At 37.2% G+C, this 20,510-nt stretch overlaps 1 protein-coding gene across 3 annotated transcripts in view; it reads right to left on the reverse strand.

Annotated features, from left to right (window-relative positions):
• CTNNA2 (catenin alpha 2) overlaps positions 1-20,510 on the reverse strand; it is a 1,396,988-nt gene that overhangs the window by 44,399 nt on the left and 1,332,079 nt on the right. For all 3 annotated transcript variants that reach the window (XM_005686768.2, XM_005686767.2, XM_013967725.2), the window contains exons 15-16: positions 13,418-13,599; positions 844-949 (exon numbers count right to left, since the gene is read on the reverse strand). In XM_005686768.2, coding sequence (XP_005686825.1) covers positions 844-949; positions 13,418-13,599 — 288 coding nt within the window. The remainder of the gene's footprint in view (positions 1-843; positions 950-13,417; positions 13,600-20,510) is intronic.

Below are 20,510 nucleotides of genomic sequence, written 5' to 3' on the forward strand. Positions count from 1 at the left end.
GATCTGTTTTGTAGTAAATTCGTGTTCATAATGTTTTTCTCCATGTAAATAACATTTTATATAATATTTTCTATTTCAGAATCTTCATATATATTTTAAGACTTTTTCCTTTGAAACTGGCTCCAACTGTAAGTCACCATCATTTAAAGAGACAAGCATCAGTTATTTGAAAGCGTCTGTTGCCTAAAGTACACTTATAAGAAATGGCTTATTATTGAAAGAAGACATACTTAGAACAGGATTTTAGAGTTCCAGTTCAGCAAAATAAAATGAACAGAGGGACACAAACTCAAATATTCAACCTTGAGATTGAGAACGATTTTAACGTGAATCTTAATTCAATCTAAAGGCATAAAAGATACTCTGAGAATTGTGTTAATTTCTGATGCACTTTGAGTCTGGATGAAAATAAAGCTGAAATCTGAATGTTTTTTATTATGTGGATTTACCACATTTATGCCAGGACATAAATTATAATGAATTAGAAAGAGCATCATTAGAGCAAGATCAATTATAACAAGAAATAAAGTTGTTTCTTTTGCTTCCCACTTAACAATATCATTGAATTTCTGAATGAGGACAGTCAGGATAATCCATGATTCCTTGAAGGTTATGTCTCTTAAAAAGTGGATACCCTTCTTTCTAAAGGAACTTTGAAAACAGAACCCACCTTTGGCATCAACTCGATCTCGATAGAGTTCGAGGTCAGTTTGTAAAATGATAGCAATTCTCTACAATTCATTCTTCAGAAGCATTTAATAGAGTGCATAAAACCCATTACAGAACCCAAGAGCTAGTTAATGACCCCACTCAACATGTGCTTGCTCTTCCCTCTTATATTACCTGATCAGCCACAGCGCGGGCTAATTTGTCCATTCGAGAACCTGCTTCCGCAATTTTCTTGGCGGCATTAATGACATCAGATGTATTTTTCAACGGGCCTTTGCCTCTAAAACAACAGGCACAACATAATTAGAAATTCACTTTATGGCAGGAAATAGACACACCTACCATATTGTTTGTCCAGGACTCTGCTTTTGTATTTGATTTGGCTCTGACCACGTTAGAGGAAATTTGAATGTATTCTTGATTCACTTCAATTTCCATTTAAATAATCCACTTTATTTACATTCATTTTCAGGGAATATTTTTCCCTATCTGGATGGGCATGCTCACATTTTATTCTGTACGTGAATTTCTATATTTTTTGAACAGTGGTCCATTAAAAAAGATGATCACTACAAGGGCAATGGGAATTTAACATGTAAACGCTTATCATGTGTCTATGCTGTTGTATACATTTATCTTCATAACAACCCTAACAAGCAGGCATCATCATCCCCATTTTAGAGAAGAGAAAAATAGACTAAAGTGATTAACTCACCCAAGCTTATGCAAATCATGTGATAAATTCTAAATTTAAATCAGTCTAGCCAAAATAAATGCTCATTCACTGTCTTTCACACCATGCCCAGCATTATTATTATGTTAATTATATTTTTAAGTCCACTTTGGCTCTTTGAGAAACCATTGTCTCCTGTCCATAACGGGACTATTTGGCCAAATTTTCAGAAATCTGCTGAGCTCTTTCTCTTGCTGGCTTATATGCTTCTGGGACTGACTTATGAAAGAACACTCATAGAACACTGTGTGACAGTAGATGTCTTTATGTTGCCAAAAACCATTGCCCCAGTATTTTCACATAAGGTTTTCAATTAGGTGAACTGTTTAATATTACATGTCTTTCAAATATTTATTAGAAAGGAAAAAGAAACTATGCTGCATTATAAATTTTTAAACAAAATGTTGCATATGATATACCTTCTCTTTTCTTGAAAGGTAAATAACATGATAGACTAAATACATTTATTCTTCTATTTTTAGCATTGTTACTGATCTCCTTGTGCTCAGTTGCTCAGTCATGTCCAACTTTTTGCAGCTCCATGGACTGTAGCCTGCCAGGGTCCTCTGCCCGTGGCATTTTCCAGGCAAGAATACTGGAGTTGTGATTTCCTACTCCAACTGGTCTCCTCATATGCATGTAAAAATCAATGCATTTTTTAGGGCTACAAAATTATAATCCTATAGTTAAACATGTGGTGAGATACAGAGAAAAGCTACTCAGAAGTCATTTATTTAGATTGCATAGTGAGTAGGCAATGATTGCCATTGTTCCATAATAACATTTTATAAAATGGAAGACTTAAAATGACTTTAGAAAATAAATGTAAATGAAGGGCATTTTGTTTCCCTCTTAATTTTGCTTCTGGAATTTTTAGTGTTAGTAGCTAAAAGTAAGATACATTGTGTTCACATCAATGGTTAAACCTGTACATAGGGAAATTCAAAACTTGAGATATTTCATTTTGCTATGGCAACATTGGAGAAGGCAATGACACTCCACTCCAGTGCTCTTGCCTGGAAAATCCCGTGGATGGAGGGACCTGGTGGGCTGCAGTCCATGGGGTCGCTAGAGTCGGACACGACTGAGTGACTTCACTTTCACTTTTCACTTTCATGCATTGGAGAAGGCAATGGCAACCCACTCCATTGTTCTTGCCTGGAGAACCCCAGGGATGGGGGAGCCTGGTGGGCTGCCATCTCTGGGGTCACACAGAGTCAGACATGACTGAAGTGACTTAGCAGACTTAGCATGACAACATCAACTATAGAAAGTGAAAGAGGAGAGTGAAAAAGTTGGCTTAAAACTCAACATTCAGAAAACTAAGATCATAGCATCTGGTCCCATTAATCCATGGCAAATAGATGAGGAAACAATGGAAACAGTGAGAGACTTTATTTTGGGGCCTCTAAAGTCAGTGCAGATGGTGACTGCAGCCATGAAAATAAAGATGCTCCTTGGAAGAAAAGTTATGACCTACCTAGACAGCATATTAAAAAGCAGAGACATTCCTTTGCCAACAAAGGTCCATATTCTCAAAGCTATGGTTTTTCCAGTAGTCATGTATGGATGTGAGAGTTGGACTATAAAGAAAGCTGAGCACCGAAAAATTGGTACTTTTGAACTGTGGTGTTAGAGAAGACTCTTTAGAGTCTCTTGGACTGCAAGGAGAGTCAACCAATCCATCCTAAAAAAATTCAATCCTGAATATTCTTTGTAAGGACTGATGCTGAAGCTGAAGCTCCAATACTTTGGCCACCTGATAGAAAAACTGACTCACTGAAAAAGACCCTGATTCTGGGAAAGATTGAAGATGGGAGAAGAAGGAGACGACATGATGGCATGTCGACGAGATGACTGGATGGCATCACTGATGCAATGGTCATGAGTTTGAGTAGGCTCTGGGAGTTGGTGATGAACAGGAAAGCCTGCAGTCCACGGGGTTGCAAAGAGTCGACTAAACAACTGAACTGAACTGAACATTAACTTTCCAAAAGACATTGGCTCTATCCAGTTGTTATATAGATTTTTAAATACATAGATTTTACATGAGCATTTTATATAATATGAGTCAATTAAAGATTCTGTGACAATTTGGCTCTCATTCTGTCACATTATTTTTTTAATTACCTCTAAATAAAGTTTTATTTTTGGTTTATATTTTTAAAGGAAATTCTAGATGCAGAATCTGTCAATATTTAACAGTATTCTCATTATTATTTATTTCTCTGTAACTTCCAAACCTTAGAAAATCTTTTTTTACAATCTTACTCTGATAAAAAATTGTTGTTACTTTTTGCCTTCATCTTAACCCATTCCCGCTGGAGAAGGGATAAGCTACCCACTCCAGTATTCTTGGGCTTCCCTTATAGCTCAACTGGTAAAAAAAAAATCCTCCTGCAATGCGGGAGACCTGGGTTTGATCCCTGGGTTAGGAAGATCCCCTGGAGAAGGGGAAGGCTACCCACTCCAGTATTCTGGCCTGGAGAATTCTATGGACTGCATAGTCCATGGGGTTGCAGAGTCAGACACAACTGAGCGACTTTCACTTTCACTAACCCATTCACAAAGGGCTGCATTATACTTGATATTTCATTAATAACAATCTTGGTGTTTGTTTAATCCAAGAATTTCAAAGGATTTGTAGAAATGCTTATTCATGAACCTTTCATGATAACTTTCAACAGTGGATTGATTCTGACATTTATAGAGGCTTGAATCTGTCTGAGGCTCAGGCTCCTAAATGAGCTAAAGCATCATTAGAAACCTGTCTTCTTGTAATCAAAAAGAGACTACAGATTTACTATTATATTGTTATTTTAAAAGTTTGAGACTAGAATTCACACTGTGGACTGAATTCAATTCTTGGAGTCACAAGTGGATGATAGGGATGTGTTTCATGAAACTAGAGAGCAATGTAGAAATTTTGAGATCATCAAATATTTTGTTTTCTAGTTGAGAAAGCTGAAATCCAAAGAGGAGGCTAAGTGACCTGCCCAAGATGATAAGAAGAGAAAAAAAAGGACTGAACCTCTATGTCCCTAATCACAATTTTGTTGGTTGCCATGGAGGAGGGGTGGAGGAGGGAAGGACTGGGAAGGTAGGAGTAGCAGATGCAAACTATTATATGTAGGAGGAAGAAACACCAACAAGCTTTTACTGTATAGCACGGGGCACTATAATCAATGTTGTGCTCAGCTGCTCAGTCGTGTCTGAGTCTTTGTGATCCCATGGACTGTAGCCCATCAGACTCCTCTGTCCATGGAATTTTCCAGGCAAGAATACTGGAGTGCATTACTATTTCCTTCTCCAAGGGATCTTCCTGACCCAAGGAGGGAACCCGCATCTCTTGCATCTTCTGGCATTGGCAGGAGATTCTTTACCACTGAGCCACCTGGGAAGCCCACTATATTCAATATCATATGATAAAACATAATGATAAAGAATATTTTTTTAATGTCTATATGTGTATAACTGGGTCCCTTTGCTGTACAGCAGACTGGCACATCGTTGATCAATTAAACTTCAATTTAAAAAAATTTAAAAATATTACAAGAGATTTATGAGTTAGAAAATAATAGAATGTGGGATGGACATGTACACATTGCTATATTTAAAATAGATAAGCAACAAGGACCTACTGGATAGCAAAATTTGGATATGGAACAGTGCTCAATGTTATGTGGCAGCCTGGATGGGAGGGGAGATTAGGAAAGAATGAATACATGTATATGTATGGCTGAGTCCTTTTGCTGTTTACCTGAAACTATCACAACATTGTTTATTAATCGACTGTAGTGAGTGAAAGTCTCTCAGTCCTATCGACTCTTTGCGACCGCATGGACTGTAGCCCACCATCCTCCTCTGTCCATGGAATTCTCTAGGCCAGAACAGTGGAGTGAGTAGCCATTCCCTTCTCCAGGGGATCTTTCCAACCCAGGGATTTAACCCAGCTCTCCCACATTTCAGGTGGATTCTTTACCATCTGAGCCACCGGGGAATACCCAATACAAAATAAAAGTGTTGTTTTTTTTTTTTTTTTTTTTGTAAGAAAACAATAGAACACAGAAAATTTAAAAAAAAAAAAAAGAAGAAGGGAAAACTGATATAGAAGATAAACCTAGTTGTTAACAAGAAAAAAAAATAAGTGAAGAAAATGGCACTTGAATGTAAGAGTGGGTTTCTACATGCCCACAAGAGCTGAGTGTAAAACTGTCAGTAGACACATTGGTAGCTTGAAAACTGCCATGATAGTACTCCCTCTATGGCTTCTTTTTTTTTTTTGCCCTAGAAAATTAGAAAGTTGCTGCCAAAAGTCAACTTAGTAGAAAGGATACATGTAACTTTTCTTTCCCAAACTCCCTTCCCACCCAGCCTGCCACATAACACTGAGCCTTGTTTCAAGTTGAGAGTAAGGCTATTATGATCTGAAGGAGGTTTCAGGGGGCTTCTGGAGCTGGAATATGGTTATAAAGTTTATAACATTTAAGGCATACATTTCTTTAATGCATTTTTCTACAAGTATACTTTATAATTTAAGATTATATTTATTTTCTTATTTTTCTGTCAATCAGATGTATAAGAAAAAATGTAATTTTCTTTTCCATGATGATAGAGGAATCTGAGTCACTTTGTTTATCATTTATTGATCATTACAATCAATCATTTATATGCTCTTTTCTCTGAGTTTTTATTCAAGATTTTTACACATTTTTCCATTGTTTTCTTTTTTTACCTAAATTACTTGTCTCTGTTTTTTAGATATTTTGAATTTTGACCTTTTGTTAATCATATTGCAAATTACTTCTTTCAGTCTTAGCCTGTATGTTTACTTTTGTAACAGTTTTTTTAAAGTATAAATTTTAATTTTATTGTGGTCAAATGTATCAATCATTTCTACTAGAGTTTGCACTTTTTGAAACTTCTTTAAGAAGTTCTTCCTGTTGAAAGTGTTAGCTTATACCATGGTGGTAATCATTTTGCAATATATATATATATTTCAGAAAATTGATATTCACATGCAAAAAATGAAGCAAGACCCTTAACTCATAGCATATTAAAAATTAACTGGAAGTGGATTGTAAGAGCTAATCTATATATATCGTACAAGCAAATTTAAGGGAAAAACTTCATGACATTGGATTTGGCAATGATTTCTTGACTATGACATCAAGAACACAGACAACAGCAGCAATATTAATTGGCAAATTTAACTCTATCAAAATTTAAAATCTGTGAATTAAAGGACACAATCAACAGAGTAAAAATGCAATCCATAGAATAAGAGAAAATATTTTAAAATCCTATATCTGACAAGGGGTTAAAACCCAGAATACAGAAAAACTGCTACAATTCAACACTAAAAATCAACCTGAATTAAAAAAAAAAAGAAGGGCAAAGTGCTTGAATATACATTTCTCCAAAGAAGATATAGAATAGCTAATCAGTACATAAAAATGCTTAACACCATTGATTATTAGGAAAATACATTTCAAGATCACAGTGAGATACCATCTCATACTAAAATGGTTGCTGTAAAAACAAACAAACAAAAAATAAGAAGTCTTGGCAAGGATGTGAAGAAGTTGCAACTTTTGTGTACCATTAATGGGAACGTAAAATGGTGCAGCTGCTATGTAAAACCGTACAGTGGTTCCTCAAAAATTAAACACAGAACTACCATATGATCTAGCAACTCCAATTCTGGGTGGAATGCCCAAAGGATTGAAAGCAAGATCTCAAAGAGGTGTTTGTACACCCATGTTCATAGCAAAACTATTCGTAAACCAAGTGCCCCAAAATTGATGAATGGATAAGCAAAATATAATATATATATATATTCCCAATAAAATATTACTTAGTCTTAAGAAGAAACGAAAGTCCAACATGAACTATAACATGGCTGAACCTTGAGAACATTTTTCTTGTTTTTTAGTTGCTAAGTTATGTTGGATTCTTTGTGACCCCATGAACTGCAGCATGCCAGGCTTCCCTGTCCTTCACCATCTCCCTGAGTTTGTTCAAAGTCATGTCCATTGGGTCAATGATGCCATCCAACCATTTCATCCTCTGCCACCCCCTTCTTCTCTTGCCCTCAATCTTTCCCAGCATCTGGGTCTTTCCCAATGAGTGGGCTCTTCACAGTGGCCAAAGCTGAGCTTCAGCATCAGTCCTGCTAATGAATATTCAGGCCTGATTTCCTTTAGGACTGACTGGTTTGATCTCCTTGCTGTCCAAGGGACTGTCAAGAGTCTTCTTCAGCACCACAGTTCAAAAACACCAATTTCCTGGCATTCAGTCTTCTTTATGGTCCAACTCTCACATACGTTTATGATTACTGGTTGAGAACATGATGCTAAGTGAAATAAGCCAGTCACAAAGAGAAAAATGTTATTTGTTTCCACTGCATGAGATACTTAGTCAAGTTCATAGTGACAGGAAAAAGAACGGTGGTTGCCAGGTGCTGAGGGTAGAGGGGAATGAGGAACAAAGAGTTCAGTGGTCAGGGCTGCTGTTGGGGAAGATGAAAAAGTGCTAGAGATAGACGTTGGTGACAGTTGCGCAACAGTGTCGATATACCTAGTGCCACAGAACTGTACACTGAAAAGTGCTTAAAATGGCAAATTTCATTGTGTGTATTCTTCACTACAATAAAAAAAAACTAATTAATTTAAACAGCCATATGTGACTGGGGCCACTGTATTGGGCAACACAGGGCTAAATGAGCAACAGTCTTTGGAATAATGTGAAGTGGGAACAGAAATAAAAAATGGTCAACAACAAATATATAGATATAGATAGATATATAGATCAGACCCCAAAACATCAGACGTTTGAGTCTTCCTGTCAGTGGACAGTGGGTTTCCCAGTTGGCTCAGAGGTAAAGAATAAGCCTACCAATGCAAGAGACACAGGTTCAGTCCCTGGGTCAGGAAGATCTCCTGGAGAAGGAAATGGCAACCTAATACAGTATTCTTGTTTGGGAAATCCCATGGACATAGGAGCCTGGCAGGCTCCATGGGGTCACAAAGAATCAAATATGACTTAGCAACTGAACATGATAACACAATCAGTGGAAAACAGTGTTGACAAAGTGACTACCCCACTGGTTGTAGCTCCCAGTCTCAAACTAATGACTTAGACCCTATGTCTCTCCCTAATTCAGATCAGGTTCTCTATTTTGGGAATTTTGAAAGGTGCTTTGAGGAACCTTGTGACCTTAAAGACAAAAGACATGTTATTGTACCATTGGAAACATATTTTTAGTTTTCTTGAAAAAACATCAAGAGTGAAATTAACTCTTCTATATAGATTCATGAAATGTGTCTTTTGGCAATAGGCGATTTTTATACAAGGGTCAATATTTGGAAGCTTTCCCAGGAAATGGTCACTGCAAAAAAAAAAAAACACAAGGAAATCTATTATCATGTTCTTGCTATCCACAACTAAACAACTAATTAATATTTATTTCATGAAAAGGTAATGGGTATTAATGTGAAAAATCAATGTGTGAGTACACTCTGAGTTAATGTACTCAGCACCCAGAATTTTTAAATTCTGAGTATATCCAAATTAAAACCATTTATTTGCTGTAGTTTTCTCAATACCTCTAACTGATCAATATAAGAGGTGACTCTCCAGTAATGAGGTATCGTTAGGTAAGGAGTATATTTATAAATGTACTGAATCATAGAAGCTTCTTTTTAGAATCAGAGTCCATAAAACACAGTTGGGAAATATCCCTTTCACCAATCAGCTGAAGCAGTGTAAAGATAGCACAGTGGAAAAGTTGAATTAATCTGGGGATTAAAGATAAGTCAGATGAGACTGCAGGACCATTAGCTGAATCATGCAAGGAAATAACATTTAGAGAATGGTCTTGAAGCTGAAGTACAGATACGTAAAAAATTGAGAAGCCCAGAAAGAAAAACACCAATACAGTATCAGTTCAGTTCAGTTCAGTTCAATTGCTTAGTCGTGTCCCACTCTTTGCGACCCCATGAATCGCAGCACGCCAGGCCTCCCTGTCCATTACCAACTCCCGGAGTTCACTCAGAGTCGCGTCCATCGAGTCAGTGATGCCCTCCAGCCATCTCATCCTCTGTTGTCCCCTTCTCTTCCTGCCCCCAATCCCTCCCAACATCAAAGTCTTCTCCAATGAGTCAACTCTTCGCATGAGGTGGCCAAAGTACTGGAGTTTCAGCTTTAGCATCATTCCTTCCAAAGAAATCCCCGGGTTGATCTCCTTTAGAACGGACTGGTTGGATCTCCTTGCAGTCCAAGGGACTTTCAAGAGTCTTCTCCAACACCACAGTTCAAAAGCACCAATTCTTCGGTGCTCAGCCTTCTTCACAGTCCAACTCTCACATCCATACATGACTACTGGAAAAACCATAGACTTGACTAGACGGACCTTAGTCAGCAAAGTAATGTCTGCGCTTTTGAATATGCTATCTAGGTTGCTCATAACTGACATATATATGGAATTTAGAAAGATGGTAATGATGACCCTGTATGAGAGACAGCAAAAGAGACACAGATGTGTAGAGCGGACTTTTGGACTCTGAGGGAGAGGGAGAGGGTAGGATGATTTGGGAGAATGGCACTGAAACATGTATACTATCATGTAAGAAATGAATCGCTAGTCTATGTTGGATGCAGGATACAGGATGCATGGGGCTGCTGCACGCGGATGATCCAGAGAGATGATATGGGGTGGGAGGTGGGAGGGGGGGTTCATGTTTGGGAACTCATGTACACCCGTGGCGGATTCATGTCAATGTATAGCAAAACCAATACAGTATTGTAAAGTAAAAATTAAAATTAAAAAGAAAAACTGGAAAGAAAAAAATTGAGAAGGAATCTAAGGGTCAATAAAGGTAGGCTTTGGATAGCAAACTCAAGATTTTTATATTATTTTATCAAAAGAGGAAAGAAAATTTTGGTGCAAAGGAGTTGGGTGGATGGCATTTAATGGCCAGGTATGGCATAAGTTAACTGACAAGAGTCAAGAATTAGAACATAGACTAGTTGAACTGTCAGTTGGACTGGAGTCCTGACTGTCTATACCAAGGCAGGAATGAAGTTTGGGAGTACCAGGGTGATTACTTGATCTTTTAGTCTAGCGCTCAGTACTTTACAGTTGATTGTAACCTGAAAGCTCCTTATTAGCCTGAACCCAGTTCCTTTCAAGATCAGAACTTATAGTTGATCTAAAAAGACAGTTTTGTCTCTTGCTGTACAATTAAATGTGAGTTTCTTTCCTGAACTGCTGCCATCTACACACCTTTTGTTACCAGGAAACAAGACTGGCACATGCTATTTCCTTCTGAAAGTGACATGAAAAATATGGATTCACCCTCTGCAGGACATCATTTCTGCCAGCACCCATGAGATAGAAGTCAAGAAATGAACAGAAAAAAGATGTGAGGCATAACCAGCTATATCCACCATGACCAAGTTATTACACAAGTAATGAGGTAGAACCTCTCTACTTTTAATAATAATGGAATGGATATCATTGAGATTACTGAATCAAATTAATGAATTAGCTACCGATAAGAAGAAAACAAGTTAATAAATGGAAGTTTTTTTTTTCCTGTCATCAAAGTGCCCTATAAATGTGTGATCTGAGGTTAGTAGTCAAGTTTCAATTCCTACTCAGCTACATCCCTTCCTTTAAATAAGAGAACATAGTACCTAAGAGTCATTAGAGGTATACAGCTGACATAATTCCTCCCTAAAGTGGAAAACCCAAGGCAATAACAGTAATGCATAGGGTCAAATGCAGTGAATTTAGATGAGAGGCACAAAGAAAGGTTCAAATCAGCTACCTCTTTGTAAAGGAAGAGGCTCTGCAGATGGCGACAGCAGCAAAACCTCAGCTTCCTGTGTTTCATTTCCAACTCACACCCTCTCCTGTTTCTCTGGTTATTAACAACTGTATCTTCCTTTTGGCTTCACAAAGGGGCATAAAACTACTCACCAGGCAGCGGGAAAAAATGATAACCAGTAACAGTCTAGACATTTCATTATTCAAATCAGCATAAAATGATTATGCAAAATCCCTAGGAATTGAAGTGACCCTCTTTTCACTTTAAAACTATACTTTGACTAATAGAAAATCTGTCTTAAATATCCTCTAACAAGACTTCTCAAATGTATCTCTCTTCTTTGACACAGTTATATATAATCCAGAGCATTGTAAAACGTCTTCCTGATCTTAACTAGCAACATGGCTCGATTCATCATTCACTTTAAATTAATGAGATTATTTGTTCAAGAGATGTTATTAATGGATTGTATAATATCCATCAGATAAAGTACGAATACAGTGTTGAAAGCAAGCAAATTAAGTCATCACAGGCCTTGAAAAGTAATGACTGAGGCTACCATAAGTCTGATTTGTAGAAAATTAAGACTTAATTAATGGTTCAGACTGTATTTTCCTACTATTATTTTTAAGTGTGAAATAAATCTGTGAAACCAGCAAAGACCAGCCAAATGTACAAATTTGAACTTCTAACGAATACAATGACATTTAAAATCTCAAAAGTCACCCTTAAAACATTAAGTCATTCCATTGAAGTCAAAAACAATTTTAAAATATTTGGAGAAAAGGCCAAGCAATGTCATCAATACATATTAACCAGAGGCAAAAGGTAAGGAGGATAGGGGGGAGATATGTCATATTTCATTATAAGCTATAATTAATTGTGGGCTTCCCAGGTGGCTCAGCAGTAAAGAAAACATCTGCCAATGCAGGAGATTCAGTCTCAGTTCCTGGGTGGGGAAGATAACCTGGAGAAGGAAATGGCAACACACTTTAATAATCTTGCCTGGAAAATTCCATGAACAGAGAAGCCTGGTGGGCTGTAGACCAAGAGATCCTAAAAGAGTCAGACATGATTTGGGGACTGAAACAACAACATAATTAACTGTAGCCTTTTCTTACTAAAAACACTCAACAATCATTTAAAAAACTGTCACCATTAGGTAGTATCTTGACATTGCCACACATCTTATATAACTTTAATAACAAATACCATGTTGAATCATTACTTTTGCTCACATTTCTTTGTGTGTCTGTGTTTCCCAGAAAAACAAAATCTACAGTAAAATGGTAGCTTTCATTCATACGGTAGGATACTTTATAACTACATTACCTGTTTGGATTTTAAACTCTCCTGTAAAGTTGATACGAAGAATATTACTTTCCTCCTTTACAAATGAATAAACACAGTAAGAGACTGGTCCAGAATCACCTGGTATTTGGACTAAAAAATCCAGGGATCTTTTCGTTGAGCTTTGCTCTCCCTTGGTCTGCCCTTCATGTGGTTAGAAGGGCAGAAATGTCAGCTCCCTTTAAAGAGGAGACTATAAAAATGCAAAGGAAGAAACAGCAATGACCCCTGAGGAAAAAAAGGCTCCTGACAAAATTCTGACTGGTCTCCTGATTTATTAAAAATACTGCTCAGAGTAAAAGGGTCTAAAACTTATACAATGTTTAATTTTCCTGTCACAATTAGAGAATCAGATTGTTGAACCCAGTTCTTTGTATGTAAGTATAAAATATAAGCTGAAATTAAATACTAAATCATGAGCTAGCATTAAAAGACATCACATGCCACACATATATATATATATATATACATATTTTTTCCCTGAGGGATATTAGCAAATCATACACTTTATCTTCAGAATAATATTTAAAAACACTGCAAAATAGCATAGACCAAAAATCAGTCCCCCAAGCTCCAGGAGTTTGATTTTATGACTAATTCAGGATGGGTAATTAAAACAATACTAATTACAGAAATGAATCTGTTCTTTTTGACCAAAAAGACCTATCCACTAAGAACCAGTCTCAGATCATGTTGACTTACACATGTAAATTTTATACCACTCCCTGCTTTGATGGAGCCTTTTAATTTTTCAGCAGGCTAATACCCACTATTATGATGCCTCTGCTATTTTTAAGGAGAAAACCTTCCTCTTCCTGTCTCCATGCCTCACCTTGTGAAGTCTGTCATCTCCATCATGATCATACACATCTGTTTGGCCAGCACAATGATATCATTGCCACTGTCATCCCATTTGGCCACTTCAGCATCCAGCTTGCTTTTCTCTTGGTGGAATATCTCCACCTGTTCAGCTATTTTTGCCTTCTCCTCTTGCGGTAGCTGTGCCATGATGGCCTGTGTGGGTTACAGAAAAGGTATGACTAATGATGACAAAAGGAGCACAGACAGAAGGTCAACTCTGCCTCCGGTTAACAGCAAACCCAGACCCTGACAAGGCCGGTAGGCCGTCCCGCCATTCTGGAAAATACCTTTTTCTCCAGCCCCAGGAAGGAAAAAGCACAGACTGGTAAGGTCCCCAAATTTCCTGTCCCCATTCCCACATACAAAAAATAACCAAGATCCAAAGGGACATGCACGTTGACAGTAGCAGAACCTCTCTATTGCTGTGATGACATATGTTTGTTCAAAAGAATCTATTCCTGACAATTTTTATGCTTGGTCTTGGGAAACTTTTACCGGATGAAAGAATGCACCTCTCTCAACACTGAAATCTGTTCAGAGAAGGGAAAAAAAGAGAACAGGCCTTCTGTTGCTGGGAAAGAAAAGAATTTTAAAGAATATCTGAGCATCCCAAGTGGAGTGGGGAGACAATCCGTGGGTGTTAATGAAACCATCCATGGTTAAAGGCCAAACAAAAATCCTTTATGCAGGGCACTTCAGGGATGGCATATCCATTCCCAGTCCTTCACTGTGGAAATCCTGGGTCAGCCATGGCTCCTTGGAGAGCCTATGAGTATGCACAGAAAAGCTGTGATGGGATAAAATGTAGGATTAGGAAGGAAAAGTTGATTTTCAACAGTTGCTAGTAGGGAAATGTAGAAAAGGAAGAAGTACTGTTGATTCTCACTACTTGTGGATTTTTTTTAATTTGCAAATTTTCCTACTATTTAAAATCTATCTGAACTCGCAAATCAATATTTGTGATGCTTTCAGTCATTCACAGACACGCGCAGAGCTGCCAAAATTTGAGTTATCCGACATCCATGTTCCCAGATGAGGTGGAACAACGGTGTCTTTGCCTTCTTGTATTAGCACTCATACCAGAAACAAGTGTCCTTTTTGCAGTCTATTTAGTACCACATTTTCCACATCTTTGCACTTTTTGTTGGTGGTTTAGCTGTTTAACATGGTCCCCAACCCTAGTGTATAAGTGCTGTCTCATATCTCTAAGCACAAGAAGGCTGCAAAGTGCCTAATGAAGAAGATATATGTATTATATGAACTTTATTCACGCATGAGTTTTAGTGCTCTTTTAGATATAAATTCAATGTTCATGAACCAAAACTAGGGAAAAAAACAGAAGCATTCTTTAAACAAGATTATGTATCGAAGGGTTGAAAGAAATGTTAAGACTAGCAGCTCTCAGGAACCTAACCCTGTATTTCCCATAGGAACAATGATTCTGTAGTTGCTAATTAAGCATTCACAGTGACTTTATAGAATATGAGGCCATGAATAAAGAGAATCAACTGTATTTGTTAAACACTATTTATGAGGCAGGTGCTGAGTGAAATGTCTGACACCAGTTCATGGCACCACCTTTTGTAGCCTGCGTCACTGAAAGGAGCATGTCGATCCATGTGTTAGCACTGGGGTCCCTCTGGTGCTGGGATACAGGTATCCTCCAGAAGAATGACCAAGAAAGCATGATTTGGGATACATACAGTTTTTACAAAGGACAATAAATAACACCCAAAAAACAAAATGCTTTCTAAATTGTAAAGCTCCTCCCAGTATAAGTGAATAGTTCTAAGGAGAGGTAGCTGATATTTAACTGATATATCAGGGGATACAAGATTAGAAGAACTGGGCTCAACCTGGCTCTGTCACTGACTTAAGACCTCATTGCTACTGGATCACATCCTTAACTTTTTGAAATATAAGATTAGTAGATAATTACCTCAATTACTTCAAAATGCTATGATGGACAGAAAATAAAATAATAAATGTGCTACATGTTGTCTGAAAAAATGACAGTAAGCATGTATGGGGTTACCGTTACCATTGTTATCATTATTTCTATGAGCTTTTCTTTCCAGCTGCTTCTCTAGCTTATTACACAGCTGCCATCAAAGAGAAGAAATGGAATATATAATACATATATATATATAAACTTAGGTCTATAAATATGTGTGTGCATGTGTATACAAATATTAAAAATCCATATTTTAAAAGTCAAACTAGTTCAGATACAATAGTTAAAGTATTTAAAATACTACTATCCGAAAAATATTTTAAAGTACTTTTAAAACGTATTTTAAAAGAGTTAATATACAAAAGTTAGTCATAAACTCATATATGTAACATCGTACTAATTCCAAGGCAGCTATTCCAATACTTTTGAGATAGGTTTGGATTTGCACAAGTTTCCTGAAGCACCCCATCTGATATTCTAAAGGTGTCTAAGATTCATTTGTCTTCCTCACACAAAATTGATAACCACGCTTTACTTATACCCTACAAGTCCTAACCAGCAACATTTAAAGCATCTATTAGGTGCTTCTCGTAAAAAAAAAAAAGAATCTATAAAACTGCTGGGCAGACCTCCAGATTCTACATTCAATATCCAGATTCTAGCAATAAACCTATCATTGTCCCCAAAGGATTAATTTGTGTATTAAAAGGTTACACGTGTCGGTCAACTGTTATCACTTGAGTTTCAATCATGCAGTTTAGTATTTGAATATTAACTGCCTTGCTCTGACTCTCTCATTTCTATTAATGCCCTGCCTCTGACTTCTCTTTGAGTTTCCTGAGGGCAAAGACCCCAGCATCCGCCTCAGTGTGGAAACTAAATGCATAGCTTTTGATTGACTGTTCACACATCTCTCCACTCACCCTATTGACACAGTTTGAGAGAAGTTAACAGAACTGACAAACATTTTCTGAGGGCACAATTCGGAAGAAAAACCAGCCCCTTCAAAGCAAATTTGCAAAGGAAGCTGTTATTTTGACTCTGGGGGTGCTTCACCCACATAATGCACTTAATGGTGTGTGACTTGGGTGTAAGAGTCATTACATTTGCTTCTGCTAACGTAGCTATCGATGAAGCAAAGTCGTTTCCTAAATATTCTTAAAATGCTCTTGGCTTTTAAAAATTCATAGTTGACCTTTCTGAAACTGGAATTTAAAAAAAGGTTATCTATAAACAGTAGATCACAAACTGTGAAATTTGCAAGTTAATCAAATTAAAATTCAACACATGAGTTTTAATTAGGTCTTATCAATGTAACTCAGCAGTTTGAAATGTTAACACATTAAAGCCCTTCTAGCTAGGGGAAAAAAAAAAACCCAACAACTTAGAGGCTGGCTACATTCAAGTCAAGTTGAATACAAAATACATAATGTGTAATTGTTCATTCCCTCAAACTAAGGAAACATAAGAAAAATGGTTTTGATGAGGCAGGAGGAGAGAACAAATCAGTTTTTCCTGTTTGTGTCATGTGGTCGCCTGGGGTGGTCTGAGATTTTCCTCTGCTTTCTGTGTAGCCAAGCACAGCTGTCCAGATTGTTGATCTGGGACCCCAATTTGGTGGCCTCAGAGACTTGAATTCACAACATTTCTTACCCCCCTGCCTCAGGCTCCTAGTCTTTCCTCTTAACATCCAACCATTTTCTTCTGTGTGATTGTTCTAAACTTTATTAAGTGAAGAAAGTGAAAGTGTTAGTCACTCAGTCGTGTCCGACTCTTTGCGATCCCATGGACTGTAGCCCTCCAGTCTCCTCTGTCTGTGGAATTCTCCAGGCAAATATACAGGAGTGGGTTACCATTTCCTTCTCCAGAGGATCTTCCCAGCCCAGGGACTGAACTCGGGTCTTTGACTGAATCCAGACTCTATCATCTGAGCCACCAGTAAAGCCCAAACTTTATTAAATGAAAGTGTGTATCACTGACACAAGCCAGCAACCTCTCAGTCCAGAATTTTTTCGTCAATTTAAATCTCAAGAGCTTTTTTCTAGTCTCAAAAGAATTCTTTTCCCAATCCCAAGATGAAAAATGACTTTTAAAGTCTTTGGACATCTGAACTGAAAAGTATTAGTATCTTAAACACACAGAAATATTCTACCATGAAAGGTTTAAGTATATGCATGTTTATAAATAATGATTTAAAAGGTTAAAACTTAATGTGCCCATTTCTCTTCACTTGGTTTTAAAGCAAGATAATAAACATAAGTAATTAAGGAGTGGGTGACTTTTACCTGTCTCAGGCTGTGAAGTGAATTGGAAAATTAAGGTTCTTGTCTCATTAATTCAAGTGAAAACTTTCAGGATGGTCTAAATTACCCAGCTCTTTCAGATTAAATTATTGGCCAGCCTTCTAATGAATGGCTATGTTAGGCTACAAGCATCATCATTTTCTTCATAAACTTAACATCATGTAATAACTCTTGGATAACTCTTGGGATACTTTTCATCATGCTTTCTCCTAATAATATTATGAAGTAGGATAATACATGTATATATATAAAGAGAAAGCAGGAGAGAGAGGTCACACACAAGGAAATGAGGCATAGAGAGGTTAAGAAAGTTACCCCAAAGCCGTACAGCTTGCCCTAATCCATTTTTAAAATAAGGTTTCTGTGACTCCAAATAATATGTTTTATCATGAAGGTTAAATGCCCAAGAGTTGTTAATTAATTTTAACTATGTCAGCTTCTGAAGAAAGAAGTTTATAAGATATCATGTTTAGGATCAAAGGTCCTGATAATTTCTATATCTCATCAGATCAGGGTATGACTGTTCTCCACTCAAATCCCCCCCTCCCCTGTGTGTGTGTTTCTCTCTCATAAAGCATTGTAGACAAACAGCAGACAGGAACACATAAAGGGAATAAAGCTTCACTCTAATTTCAGAATTTGAGAGCAACATTGGAATGGGTGCTAAAGTCTTTTTTCCCACCTTAACCTCCTCTTGGATTTAATTTGCCATTTTCAGAGAATTTTCCTGAATGAGAACACAAAGTAACCAGAGGAGAGCTGGCTGATGGAAAGAGCAACTGCCTCTGTCAGAGACAACTTTTGCCTCCTCCACACTTTTGAACAAGTTAACACACTTCTGTGGTCAAAAGTTCGACCATCTGTCATCTCAGCAATTCAATGCACCCTCTTATTTCCAACTTATGGCCGTAATTCTATGTCTCTGATTTGTCATCATATAATTATAGGCTTAAATAGGCTGACTCAATAACTAATGCTGTCTGCTGCAAGTTACTCATACAAACCTCATGATGGTTCACAAAGACAAATCAGCAAGTGTTGAATTACAGGGGTAGTTTGTTCTTACTATCCTGGCCCATGTTCATCATTCATGCTGAAAAATCTTTCAAATAAGACCATTGTCTTCTCACTTACTGGGTGAAGAAATAATAGATGATGAAGATAGATGTCATCTGACTTTTGTTTCCACTCACTGTAACTGACTTGAACTTGAACATAAGATGCATGAACTGGAAGTATAATGGGACTGCATTTTTCCTTGTAAAAAGTGAGGCTGTACCAATACTATGTTGCAGTTAGTCAATCAAATTGACTTTGACCTGATTAATGTTTAGGTGAGTTACTCAAACTTGCCCTTTGTCACTGACATAAAAATGCTTGTTTTACTTCATTTTGAAGATGAATTGATCTGACTGATGAATTAGTGTAGTGTTACACCAGTACAGGCTTAAAAGACTCTCGCTTAATCAACTTCCCTATTTTCAATATTTTAAGGGGAGTAACTAAAGTCTACAAAGAATCTTTTAAAGTAGGGAGCCTCATACTCTTTTGTGTACTTTTCTGCTCTTACCAGCCTGTGATAAGAGATTTCTCTTCCAAAAGATAACAATTTTCAGTCATCCCTTATTGAGCACTCAATGTGTGCCAGATATTATGCTCATTATTTTATAAATGTTAAGTGATCAAAACCTCAAAGGAATCTTATCAAACAAGCCTGTTATTTACTATAGATGATAAAAAAAAAAAGCTCAGAGAAATTAGGCAGCATGTCCCAGAGCATAGTCTTCACCCTACTCATTACAATTCAGAACTAAGTCTGTCTAAAATCAAATCCAGAACATCTCCAGTGTTCTAACTTTTACTCACACTTCCCCCAACGATGTCCATTTCTGTCTTCCAGATCATTTAATTGTTGGATGCGACTATCAGGAGAAATGGGATTTTAAAAGCAAAGACTTTCTTGACTCAACATAAAGCTTAGTCTTCTCTGAATTATCTTTATTTTAACCTTTGATTGGCTATTTTCTACTCTTTTTCAGAATTCTTATGCTAGTTTGAACTTTCTGGAGTTTCTAGATCCGTATTCTAAATTGCCATCTCTATCTCATGCTTCCTATTCATTATCTTTTAATAAGGAAAACTTGACAAAAGAGAATTAGAATATCCATTAGGATATCTCAGTTATACTATAATTACATTATTTTAGCTCTGTAGAAGCTATGCCTTTAAAGGGAGGAGAATCTCACCCTCTTTTGCAATCCCCAGGAATTTTATCTGCTGCTCCCTGCCTTGATTACTGGTAGCTTATCTTCAAGAAGCTCCAGCTAATAAGACTGGTCAGATTCCAGAATTTTCTTTGGAACACTTATTGGTGGACTGTCTCACAGAGTGTTCAAGAGAGTTCAACTGTCAGCCACAGTGGTGATCTTTTTACGGTTCTTGCTCCACAATCTTTAACTGTTATATTTCTTGTATGTTTCTGTAATTTCTTTTTCAATCACATGGATCTGGGGCTGCTGCCTTGGGCCTAGGTAGGTATCAGGGGGAAAACTTCTTTCTCAACTCTGATGTCCCTGAACCAACTGCAAAATATGTGGTCTTGTTTCTCAGATACCCTAGGCCAGAGTATGGAGCAATAACAACCCCACTGGTAACAAAGTAGTACTCTCATTCTCCATTTGTGGTTGTCACCTATGTGGTTAACAAGCTTGGAGACTTTAAGATCTATGAAGTCTGGGAAAAGGTAAGATCTGAGCATTCTCTTATGCCTCTTATGCCCTGGTCAATGAACCATCTAATCATGACCT

The sequence above is a fragment of the Capra hircus genome, chromosome 11 (assembly GCF_001704415.2).
Source record: "Capra hircus breed San Clemente chromosome 11, ASM170441v1, whole genome shotgun sequence".
Classification (NCBI taxonomy): Eukaryota; Metazoa; Chordata; class Mammalia; order Artiodactyla; family Bovidae; genus Capra; species Capra hircus.